Source organism: Cloeon dipterum, chromosome 1, assembly GCF_949628265.1.
Source record: "Cloeon dipterum chromosome 1, ieCloDipt1.1, whole genome shotgun sequence".
NCBI classification, from domain to species: domain Eukaryota; kingdom Metazoa; phylum Arthropoda; class Insecta; order Ephemeroptera; family Baetidae; genus Cloeon; species Cloeon dipterum.
The window spans coordinates 34,697,528-34,708,632 of record NC_088786.1 but is presented as its reverse complement, the minus strand read 5'-3'; the positions used below and the strand labels follow the sequence as shown (position 1 = coordinate 34,708,632).

Here is an 11,105-nt window from a genome sequence, read left to right as displayed (position 1 = left end):
TTGAGCACCGTTTGGCGCCCCACCTCTGATGACGTCATTTCTGCAGCACGTGGTTTTCCTAAAGATTTCGTTGCTGCTGATAGGTGGCAGCACGTTAGTGTGTTTGCTAAACAACAATCATCAGCCTTGGAAGAGGGAGGCGTGGCTTGTGACAGAAGGACGGTGGGTTTCTACGTTTCTAGTTAATTTTCAAATTAATTGATCATTGATCGTCACCATCGCTGAAGCAGGAGTGGTTAGTACGCAGTTAATAGAAGACGTATGCACTTAACTCTGCCATGTCTTGGTGTCTAGCCGCACGTCCACCAAAAGCGAATCAGCCATCATTGTAGATAGGAGCAACCATGACTTGAAAAGTCCACCTCATAATCGCTTTTCAAATAATTGGGTACGTCAATATTATTAATTACATATGTTTGTATAGTTTAAATAACAATATCAGCGACATTATTTCGTTCTGGTAGCGGAAAAATTGGGCAACTTTCAACAACCAAACGCGAATTTCCTTGTTGCAAGAAAAGGGCAACAATCAATTCGACAATGAAACTTTGGGTGTTTGTGTTTGTTGAGCAATTTTGCCTCGATTAGGACGATTTTTTGCAAGGCTGTCCAGTTGAAAATCAATGCACTCCTAGCCAAAAGTTTTCGAATTTTTAGTTCATTAAATTTCTCCTACACCTGATAATTTTTTAATGCATAATATTGTTTTGAACGTTTCGAGAAATAACATAATGTGAATTTATAATTATTATGACACGATGGTATAAATCAATATAAGTAAAAATAATTATTTAATTTGTTTTGACTATCATATATGGTAAAGTTACAGTTTCTGCCGCGTTACACATCTCGCCAGTTCTTATGAGAATCCCATTTATGTTAAAGTAGGGGTGGCGAAAACTGTAACTCGGCGGCGAAAACTGTAACTTTTCGATATTTTATAGTCCGTGTTAGTTCCTCCACGTGACGCACGTGACCTTTTCGCTTCATTGTGTGATGCACTGACAATGAGAGATGAGCAGCAGCAGCATCCCATTGTCGATTATGGATGCACAAAAATTATGAAATTTTGCGCAAGAATCGATTGCATAAAAAATTACCCCCATTGACTCGCAATCAGTTTGTTTGTTTTCACAATTCAATAGTCTGTGTTGAGTTGTGTAGCAATGATGGATGTTGCAAATATGAATGTGTAATCTGCTGAATTGATCAGGATTCTCACCAATATTAGATCAGGCAGCCGTCGAACAGAGATGCACATAGAAAACGATCCGAATTTCGAAGCGTTATCATGATTATTTATGTGTTTGAAATTAGCAATTGTAAAACATAAAATGCATTAATATTCCCGTTGCATGTATAAGGGTTGGGTCTAAATTAAGCGCGTTCCCGTAACTATTAATTCCCTTATTAATTTCCATGAAAAGTTGAGGAGACTCACTAAAAAACCAACGAATTTCATTTTCCAGAATGTCATCTGCTTCATCTTCAGACCGAGTGACTCCTTTAATCTATGAACTAGCCTGGGAGGATGTGGTTTTCCCGAATATTTTGGCCTGCCTTTCCATCAAGGACTGCTTCAACCTGCGCGCTTCGTCCAAAGAGTGCAGGTCCATGGTGGACGAGTACTTCACCAAGATTAGAAGAGTAAATCTTTCACAGTACAAATCTTTTACCCCGGCAGCTTTTAAGGTCATTTGATACAACTCCATGCATGCTGTTAACAAGGAAATAAAATAATTGTAATTTCCAGGTTTTGTCGACAAAAGTGATTAACATCCGGCATTTAAATTTGGCAAACTGCAAATGGATCACCGATGAGCTTCTAGCGCCAGTGTTTGAAAACAACAAGCATTTGACTTTCGTCAACCTGAGCAACATCTGCACCGGTTTAACAGCAGCTGCCCTCCAACCTTTAATTTTAAATTGCAAGGTGTGCACGCATAATTTCATAAAAACGCAATAATTTATCGTATTTTAAAAGGAGCTGAAGATATTGAGACTTCAAAACTGCCATTGGGTTACCCATGGGAGCATCGAGGCTCTGTCGTTTCATCAAACCGAGCTTGAAGAGATTGACTTGACATCATGTTCGGAACTAGGAGACAGAGCCGTCACAGCGCTGCTTGAAAAGTTTCGGAAGTAAGCCAATAAATTCTCTCGTTTTTCATTTCTAAAAGCATCTTTATCAGCCTGCGCATTTTGTGCTTGTGCAACGTTAGCTTCATCACTGACCAAACCTTGTTTGCTATTGCAAGCTACAGCAAAAAAATTCAGCACCTCAACCTGAGAGGATGTTGGAGAATCACCGACATTGGATTGAGGTAGGACTGTGAAATTTTCATTTGAATCTAGGAAAATTGAATTCTTTCTTTTTTTTCTTAGATCGGTTGGCGAATACTGCGTCAATTTGAAATCGCTTATGGTAAGGGATTGCCGTAACGTTACTGAGTTCAGTTTACAGCCCCTACGCACAAAAGTTTTCATAGACACGCAGCCGCAAGACGCTGTGTATCTTCACCAAGGGTTTCCCGTCGGTGCCTGTCGTATCAACAGAATCAACATGCAGATTTAATTATTGATTTTTTTAATGGACAACCTCTGAAAAATAGTTGGAAGCTCAAGTAGAGATGTTTGCGATTATGTTGCTCAACTTATTTTGATTTGAGGCCCCAAGTAGTCATTGGGTGTACGGTCAAAAGACATGTTGCAATAATTTTGACAGAAATAATAATATTCATTTACTTTGATCTCAATGTTAATTTATTTATCAAAGTGAAATAGTCATTTTGTTGTATGAAAACATAATTATATGTGTTAAGTGTCATTTATTTAATGTCGTGATCTAAGGAAATGTGTTCCAAACTAAGTTTAGTTTACTGACAATTCATAGTTATTTTACTTCTTTGTAATAACATGTTATATTTATATTCCTGTGCTGCGGTGTAAATGACTGTTGTCACACAAAAGCTATTGAAATGTGACTCAAAATGGATAAAGGGTGAAAATATTTGCATTGACATTTTCAATGCTACTAAATTTTATAATGTTAAATACCGAGAAATTAATAAATGTTTTATCTTAATTAATTCTCTAATTGATCATTTGCAATTTATACCACGCAGTAACGGTTTGCTTGGCTAATATCACTCTCCCCCAATCTGTTTGTTCACCTTTCAAAAAGAAGTAGGGCCCGAAAATAATCCTGCCGACAGTGAAATCGTTAGAAAGCTTGCCAATTTTTCGAACCAAACTTAAGACAATCAAACTGTCCGCCAAATTCATGTTTGAGCCAATAGGCAATTTGATAATTTCGTTGATGAAATAATCGCCGCCATTCTGACCTTCTTGAGGGCCAGTCACATTCATCTTTTCGCTCCTTTCCTTTTTGCCTTTCACGTACAAGGTCGCCCTTATATAAAAGTTTGGTGTACCTGCAGTCACAAAGCAGTTAAATTTATTTTCGTACGTTTTAAAAGTGGCAATTTCGACCTGGGAATTTGACATCATTTACTTGAAGGTCTTTGATGCAGTAAACTAGAATCTCGAAGCAATTGGAAGCTAGGCTGAACGTCAAGTGCAACGCGCCTTTGTTCCAAGAGGGCTGGAGCAGAGAGAACAGTTTTTTAATAAACTAATTCTTCCTCATATATCGTTACCACCCACCGCTGATGTTTTGTGCAGGTTGGCTGAAACTTGTTTGAATTTTCTCAGCTCGGACAGTTTCAGCGGGTGAAGAATGTGGCCGATGGCGTCGTACTTCTCCTGCCTGCCTTTTTCAAACACCGAAATGCACAGATAGCTGTCTTCCTGAATGACCACCGAGTTCCACTGAAAATCCTCGTCCATGATGGGGTTGGGCGACTTCTTGTCCCCACTTTGGCCGCAGTAGCGAGCGGGGTACTTTTTGTTTTCAGGCATCAGCTGGAGTTTTATCAAGACTGAATATTGGATTGGATTCTTTCCTTTGTACGGCAGATTTTGCATTTTCTTTATCGACACTTTGAATCTAAACGTGGAATTTACAAAATTACATTCAACCTTTTTCAAATTAATTAATAACGTACTGTCCATTTTGGTATCCGGCAGTGAAAATGACGGAACCATAGGAGTATTCATCGTGGACTGCAATGCCTTTTTCTTCTTGATTTTGAGACTCAATAGCAGACTGTTCGTTCATGTACATCTGCAAATCCAGCCCGTGTTCCATTGCTACGCTAATATTATCTACAACGGAGGCGGTGTTGGCTTCATAGGACGCAGTAACATCCTCCAGATAGAAGCTGGACTGACTTGCATGACTCGGCGATTTTTTGCTCAAATCATAGCTCGAGCTTGAAAGCTTTTTGCTCAAATCAGAAGTCGAACTCGATAGTTTTTTCTTCAGTTGTGTGAATGGAAGCGCCAGAAAGCTTTTCTTATGCGCCTTCCCTGAGTCTTGGTCGGCCTCTACGATTAAAAATTGCACTTATATTTAGTAGTCTAGTGGAAAAATATATAAAATGAGTAAAAGCGATTAGTAAAAGCGAAAGTTTCTCAACATAAAACTAAGAAAAGCGCAAAGGGAGTGCATTGATATATGTGGTATGCGTGGCGTACGAGTTTTTTTTATCTGCTGGAGAGAGCGTCCTTGCGCTACTTAATAGCAATTAAATTTGGCGGACACTTAAATTGTCAGTTAATATTTACCTGGCAGATCATAATTAGAACCGGTCACAGAAACAGTGATCGCTACAGGTTCTGGTAGCACTGCAACTGCTTCCTTCTTTTCAAATGGTTTTTCATCACTGTCAACCTTGTTTCTCGAAACCGGGGAATTCGATCTGTTTCAAATACCTCAAAATAATTGGACTTACTAGTTTTTAAAATTCTTTATAACCTGCTGGTTGTGGTACTCTGGTTTCTGCTGTTTGACGAAGACATGATATTCAGCGAAGAAAGCCACTGCTTGTCGCCGGCCACTAATTTACTCGGTTGCAGCGCGGCCCTTTCATTCTCCTGGGCTTTCAGCAAATCGGGGGAGGAAACCGCGAGCGCCGCCGAAACGTTCCTCTTTTTGCCCATGCCGTGCATCGGCACAGTCAGGCGAGTGCTAACAAGAGCAGGTGCTGCGGAAGGCGATAAAGCTGGTTATGAATATAAAAATATCCAAATTTGAGCGAGGCCAACCTGGCGAGCCGGCTCGAGACCTGTCCGAATCCGTGGGGCTCCGGGTTGTACCCTCATCCCGCACATCTTCCATCGAAATTGTGCCTGCCATTCTGAATAGCGAAAAAATAAATATTCGCACGGTTCAATACCACTATATATGAATATGACAATGAACTCATAAAATTTAAATGAGCAATAAAAATTGTGTGTGGCCCTCATCAAACAATAAAAAAATAAGTCAGATGAGGGTGTCTGCCGTGCGAAAAGATTAAAAAAAAAACAGTGCAAAAGGGAACAAAACTTCTGGATAAAAGTTCATTGGAGAGACTTACAAAATGAAGCCACCACCGCACCACCCGACGAGATCAGAAAAATTCGGTCGAATGTGTATGTTAATCACGAGTACCTTGAAACTTTTCTCCTTTTGTACTCCGGCGACGGGGCGCCTGCTCTGTAGTGGCCGAACTTACTCGGGTCATGTCTAACCCCGCCTGACCGCTGACGCACCTTCTTGAACTTGAGCCACTTGAAGCAGCACAGCAGGGAGCCCATGGCGCACCGGTTGGATTCTTTTTTGCAATGACCTGCACGTCTGCCTGTTGACGACTGCGTGTGCGATATCCAAATGTGGAGGAAAAAACTTGGTTGTCTGATATTATGATACACATGTGGAAACAAGTGGAGGGCAGAGTCGTGGTTTTTAAACGCGCAGGCAGGAAGTTCTTATCAAGCGCTCGGAATTATACGAGCAGACCAGTATATTTGAATAAATGTGACTTTCAAATCGATTTCGTGTATTTTGGGATCACATCAGCTTTCGTGAGATTGAATGGAACCGCCAAGGTGTGATTCTAATAATACAGCAGATCGATTGCGTTTAGAATAAAAAAGGATTTATTTTCTCATTCACTCCACAGTCGGTTGCTCAAAACCAAAAACAGATTTCAGCATTTCCATCATAGAGGGCCTCCAGCAAGGCGCAGCTTTTTGTTTGACCTCAAGCCGAGTAAATTTTTATTTCCTCTGAAAATGTACTCAAGAATTTGTTTTTTCTTTAGGGCGCTCATCTATAATTATTCCAAGATGAGTTACTCCTGAAATGAGAAGTGGAATATTTCATTTTTTGTCAATGTCAGCCAATATCAAATCTAGATTAGGAAAAAGGTTTAGCTTTCAACAACGACCGATTCCCGGAAAAGTGTCTTGATATCATTAATAAATTTTGCTTTGAAACAACCCAGTTCCAATGTACACGCCAACCGTTTTGTCACGAAGGCGGAAAGAGCACGCAGCCATTCTCTCACATACCGGCCAAATTACCTCAAGAGTCGGCGTCCCGCGAAAATCTCCGTGTCTCCGTTTTCGGTGCGTCGAAAGGTGCGCGATCCGAGCCACGTCCGGTCGTTTTCTTCAAACTGTCGCAGCGGCCGGCCGGCCCCGATTTTATTGCCGGCATAATTCGTTCATCATTAAACTAAAGGGATTCACAAGTCCGGAAGAAAACGAGCAATTTTTTTTTCAGAGCACAAGGTGGAAATTGTATTGTACGATGATCTCTTCATAAATCTGGTTACAGTGAATATTGGAAAAACTGAACAACCAACGTTCAAAACTGTGCTTGCAAAGTCTAAGCAAATCCCCAACACACACCGAAACTTAAATTATATTACCAACTCGAGAGTTTGTGTAACTATCAATCTTATCGAATAGGGCGATATATTATGGTCTTCTCCTAAAGCGAACGAAATCGATGCGGTGACGGTTACGTTGTCGTCTGTGTGCGAGCGGCGTTGACTTAACCGAGAGCGCGGCGCAAGCAAGAACCGTCCGTCGGCGTCCATTTAATACGGGGTATAGCGGCGTTGGGAATTAATACCGCGATCTCCGACGGGAGGTCTAATGAAGAGAAAACAGAATATTGATCAACTGGTGAAAGATCCAAGCTGGCGGCGAGTCAAAAGGCGAACCGCTTTCGAATTCTACTATTTTTATGTACTTTTTTTGCATGTTGCGGCGCAAAACGGAACGTGCCTGAGAATCGTGCATAACTTAATTAATTCAACTTACCGTCTGTCATCGAAGCAGTCGCGACTGAAGTCCTCGTACATCGACCTGCAAATCAAACAAGAGAGTTGACACTCAAGGTTCACTTATCGAATGATTACGCGTGCGGTTCGTATTTGGTTTCATGCAGACTGTTCCTTTAAGAATTAATGATTAGCTTCGGACAAACAAAATTGATGTATATCTCACCTCTGGGGCGGCTCAGCAAATCCACGGCGTGTGAAAAGAGGTTCAGGGGCCATGTCGTCATAGTAAGAGGCCTGGCGGGCGGGATCCCTCATCATGTCCAGTGAGTTTCCACGCATTCCCATGCCGGTCGACATCGGCGGCTCCATCCGCCGTGAGCCCATGGCCGATCCATAACTGCTGCGCTCCCTGGTCATCATGTCGCGCGACATCATCTCCCTGCCCATCATGTCCCCACGAGAGCCCATGTACTCACGAGGCTGAAACATCAGAATCCAAAGGTGAAAAATTTGTAATTGTACATAATTTTTATTTAATTTTAATTTTAAGATTTCCTGGGTTATATAATAAATTATGACTAACAAAGTTCCTTGCATTATAATTAAAAAAATAAAGGCAATGTGCTTTTTAATCTTAAGATATGACACCAAAACCACAGGTCTACTTCCAGAATGTCATTTCAGAAAAATAGTGATTGAAAAAACAGCCAAAACCGCATGAGACGAAAAATGTTATTTATTTTTCAGGACGTTCCTTCAATAATAACAACATCTATCTGCTTCAAAACAAGTCTGATATCTTCGTAAAAAACACAAAATAGTTAAGCCAAACAGAGAAATGCAGAAAGATGCTTCAAATAAAAATCTTTCAGAGTTATCATACGTATCTTTTTATACTGCAATGAGTAATATTTAAATTATTATTAATATAACCACCTTTCTTTATAATGACAGTAAAGGGCAAGTAAGTCACAGAAGGAAATCCAAAATAATTAACTCTCTTTAAGTGCCTTAGTGGCACCACGGACTACGACACGATGGCGCGTATTACCCTGGGCGCATTCACGGAGGTGACTACCCTTTGCACCCCAAACTCCAGCAGCCACCCGCCCAAACTGAGCTTGGCCAAAACGTGTTCAACTACCGTGTGGTGAATGCCATCCGCGCTTAAAGACTGTTCTGCAGCACAATTTCTCCCATTGAGCAAGTTCTTTGTGTGATATATTTGTAACAGTAAGGGCCCATTCCTGCTTTACTCTCATCTGAACATGTAGTATGTCTCAGGAGTGGTACCCTTTCTCGCTTTTTTACCCTTCGACAAGTAAAGTATGTGATATTTAACTGTATTTTAGTAAGTGAGAATAACCATCTAACAACACTCTAGTAAACTACAGGAGAAAACGTAACTGGCAAACCACTGATTTAAATAATATTAATACAAGCGACAAGCGAAGTCCATTCAAGGATTATTCAGGTAAAAACGCAATAAAATTCTTAAAATTATATCGCACAGACAGCAGGATGCTGCTCAAAGATTTCTTATAAACACGTGGCATCTCAGCTAATGCTATTTTAAAATTCAAATAAAGCAGTAATATTATACTCACGCCCATGCGATTCATCATGCGCTCCCTCATGTAGGGTGGAGGTGGGGGCGGGTAGGGGTAGGGCTCGCGTCTTGAGTACATCGAGTCCCTGTAACCACCACCACGCATGGGTCCGCCGATCAGCTTGGGGCACTCCTTGGACCAGTGGCCTTCGCGTCCACACCTGTAGCACTGCTCAGGATCACTCATGCCGGGACGAGTGCGCACCCTGCTGGTCGACATCTGCACCTTGATGGGCATGCCGTCCAGCATGTAGCCGTTCATCTCTCCCACGCACTTGTCGATCTGCTCGTTGGATTCCACATGCTGAGGATTGAAATTTTGATTATGCACAGAGATTATTTGGAATCTCAAACTAGACGAACCACAAAGCCGTAGTTTCTTATGATGTCACACTCGACAACGGTTCCGTAGGGTGCGAAGAGCTGGCGCAGCTGCTCTGGCTTGGTCTTCTCACTGAGATTGCCCACAAAGATCTTAGTGGTAGGCGTGGTTGGGCCTTTCTTGCTTACTGCAGCTTCGACTTTCATTGGTTGGTCATGCACCATGTACCCATCCAGATTTTGTATGGCATCTCGGCCTGCCTGTTCGTTTTCCATGTGCTGCGTGGGTAAAATTGGAATGATTAGCCACCATGCGACTCGCGTGAAAATTGCTAACTTACCACAAAGCCGTAATTTTTCATTACATCGCACTCCACGACCTTCCCATACTTTTCAAAGAGTGGTCTAATGTCATTCACAGTGGAGTTGCTTGACAAATTGCCAACAAAGATTTTGAAAGTGCCTACGCTGTGTGTGCCTGGCATTATTCCCTCAGCAATGGTGTCCGCTGAAACACAAGAATTTATTTCAAATTAATTGCATGTTAACTTGTGTCTTTCGAAGAGCACGATTTCTGTTGACCTCGCTTCTTTGATAGGGTTTAGTGATAGTTTCCACGGTTCACTTTTAGTTGCAAATAAATTGCGTGCATTTCGATTTAATTCAACATTCCTGATCCCTATTTATTCAAATTATAGGTGTAAATAAGTCAATGAATCGTTCACATCACACGCCGAATTAGAAACGTGCTTTCTAGCAAATTTTGTGGATATGATAAATATAAGTTCCAAAAGTGTGCGTTTTTCGTCTTGATATTCACACATAATGAATAAAAAGGAATCATCCTTTTCAGTTATTTAGAAACTATTGAAACGTGTTGTTCAAAATAGAAAAATCGAACAACAAAGAGTGATATTTTTCTAGAACAAATCATGACACCATGCATTATGTACACAATCGTCACTAATGCACTCACTATTTAACAAGTTTTATATTACAGGGTCTGTATCTTGTATTTACACAGCCATCTATACGACGTCAAGTACAGAAACGCAAAAATATAAAAAACAATAAGCAGAAATATTTAGTAAATGAGCGAGATTTATACCGCACCACGACTAGCTATGTTAGAAAGCCGGCACCTTATTCGGGGCAATTGTGGCAACTTAACTTTTTCGATTATTTAAGGTAATTTCGAGATATTTTCTGCCGGAAATGAAATAATCACCTATATACAAACTTGAATTTAGCTTTATGATCGCAAAAAATACTTACTTATGGCAAAATACAGAGAAATATTTCCGCAAAAATGCTGGTAACTGCAGCAAGAGGAAATCGAATGGTAAAAATGGCGTCTAATGCCACCGCCGGACGCGTTCGCCTAAGTTCGATTTTGTCACGTGACATCACTCCCTCGCGTTAAAAATCCTATTGGCTGTTGAGTTTTGGTGGATTTTTTGAATTTGTAAACATTGAATTATTATGTAATTTTTGTTGGAGCTGCATCAGAGACCAGAGATCTTCTGTGGACCATAATTTTTTAGACCTCTTTCAGTACGTATCGATCGACAACAATTTTGGCAATTTCAATGGATATTTTTACCTAGTAGTGAATGATATTAAAATTTCTTCTAATGCAGCCTCTTTCCGCCAGCAAAAATGTCGGGTATGAATTTTCAGAAGAAATTCAACACTACTCCACCAGATAAAGGCAGCTTTCCCTTGGATCATGATGGAGAATGCAAAACCGACATGCTTCACTTCATGCGATGTTTATCAAAGAACAACAACGACAACTCACAGTGTAGACAAGAAGCCAAAAACTACTTAGACTGCAGAATGAGATGTGGGCTTATGGAGAAAGAGTCATGGAGTAAACTAGGGTTCAAAGAATAATTTACCATTATAGCGCGCTGTTTACAAATTAAATTGTGAATATATTTAAACTTCATAATATTCTATGAAATAATAAAAGGTTTTTAATTAATCAATCT

General features: G+C 40.6%; 4 protein-coding genes across 7 annotated transcripts in view; 2 read left to right on the top strand and 2 right to left on the bottom strand.

Moving 5' to 3' along the window:
* The window catches only part of LOC135935197 (F-box/LRR-repeat protein 15-like), a 60,622-nt gene extending 57,533 nt beyond the window's left edge, over positions 1 to 3,089 (top strand). Inside the window, exons 1-7 of one of the 2 annotated variants that reach the window (XM_065477338.1) lie at positions 109 to 235; positions 295 to 388; positions 1,470 to 1,692; positions 1,754 to 1,933; positions 1,985 to 2,142; positions 2,193 to 2,324; positions 2,386 to 3,089. In XM_065477338.1, the coding sequence (XP_065333410.1) occupies positions 1,471 to 1,692; positions 1,754 to 1,933; positions 1,985 to 2,142; positions 2,193 to 2,324; positions 2,386 to 2,575 (882 nt within the window). In that variant the 5' untranslated portion in view covers positions 109 to 235; positions 295 to 388; position 1,470 and the 3' untranslated portion in view covers positions 2,576 to 3,089. Of the gene's footprint in view, positions 1 to 108; positions 236 to 294; positions 389 to 1,469; positions 1,693 to 1,753; positions 1,934 to 1,984; positions 2,143 to 2,192; positions 2,325 to 2,385 lie in introns of those variants that run through there. The other variant, XM_065477346.1, reaches the window with a different exon arrangement.
* LOC135935154 (synaptotagmin-10-like) lies at positions 2,741 to 6,585 on the bottom strand. Its single transcript, XM_065477271.1, has 9 exons — positions 6,472 to 6,585; positions 5,558 to 6,245; positions 5,170 to 5,261; positions 4,880 to 5,108; positions 4,690 to 4,823; positions 4,068 to 4,449; positions 3,667 to 4,009; positions 3,493 to 3,604; positions 2,741 to 3,434 (listed from the first exon to the last, which is right to left on the bottom strand). The coding sequence occupies exons 2-9, from the start codon at positions 5,701 to 5,703 to the stop codon at positions 3,094 to 3,096; spliced, it is 1,779 nt and encodes a 592-aa protein (XP_065333343.1). The 5' UTR covers positions 5,704 to 6,245; positions 6,472 to 6,585; the 3' UTR covers positions 2,741 to 3,093.
* Positions 6,252 to 10,506, bottom strand: lark (RNA-binding protein lark). 2 transcript variants are annotated; one of them, XM_065477304.1, is made up of 8 exons: positions 10,387 to 10,506; positions 9,453 to 9,619; positions 9,154 to 9,390; positions 8,789 to 9,094; positions 7,405 to 7,661; positions 7,317 to 7,352; positions 7,219 to 7,263; positions 6,252 to 7,047 (listed from the first exon to the last, which is right to left on the bottom strand). In XM_065477304.1, the coding sequence occupies exons 2-8, from the start codon at positions 9,594 to 9,596 to the stop codon at positions 6,993 to 6,995; spliced, it is 1,080 nt and encodes a 359-aa protein (XP_065333376.1). In that variant the 5' UTR covers positions 9,597 to 9,619; positions 10,387 to 10,506; the 3' UTR covers positions 6,252 to 6,992. The 2 variants fall into 2 exon arrangements, with proteins under 2 accessions (XP_065333376.1, XP_065333385.1); XM_065477313.1 differs by lacking the exon at positions 7,317 to 7,352 and having other exon boundaries at positions 10,387 to 10,505.
* Positions 10,507 to 10,554: 48 nt separating this feature from the next.
* LOC135935113 (cytochrome c oxidase assembly protein COX19) lies at positions 10,555 to 11,102 on the top strand. Of its 2 annotated transcripts, none has more exons than XM_065477201.1 (2): positions 10,555 to 10,665; positions 10,766 to 11,102. In XM_065477201.1, exon 2 carries the CDS (start codon positions 10,771 to 10,773, stop codon positions 11,005 to 11,007), a length of 237 nt encoding a protein of 78 aa, XP_065333273.1. In that variant the 5' UTR covers positions 10,555 to 10,665; positions 10,766 to 10,770; the 3' UTR covers positions 11,008 to 11,102. The 2 variants fall into 2 exon arrangements, with proteins under 2 accessions (XP_065333273.1, XP_065333263.1); XM_065477191.1 differs by having other exon boundaries at positions 10,601 to 10,665; positions 10,752 to 11,102.
* Positions 11,103 to 11,105: the final 3 nt, after the last annotated feature.

Coding starts and splice junctions, on each gene's coding strand:
- LOC135935154 (XM_065477271.1), bottom strand. CDS start 5,703: ATGGGCTCCCTGCTGTGCTGCTTCAAGTGGCTCAAGTTCAAGAAGGTG. Junction 4,450..4,689: donor TTCTAATTATGATCTGCCAG/GTAAATATTAAC, acceptor TTTTAATCGTAG/AGGCCGACCAAGACTCAGGG. Junction 3,605..3,666: donor ACCTGCACAAAACATCAGCG/GTGGGTGGTAAC, acceptor TCTCTGCTCCAG/CCCTCTTGGAACAAAGGCGC.
- lark (XM_065477304.1), bottom strand. CDS start 9,596: ATGCCAGGCACACACAGCGTAGGCACTTTCAAAATCTTTGTTGGCAAT. Junction 9,095..9,153: donor TAAGAAACTACGGCTTTGTG/GTTCGTCTAGTT, acceptor TTCAATCCTCAG/CATGTGGAATCCAACGAGCA. Junction 7,264..7,316: donor ACCAAATACGAACCGCACGC/GTAATCATTCGA, acceptor TTTGATTTGCAG/GTCGATGTACGAGGACTTCA.
- LOC135935113 (XM_065477201.1), top strand. CDS start 10,771: ATGTCGGGTATGAATTTTCAGAAGAAATTCAACACTACTCCACCAGAT.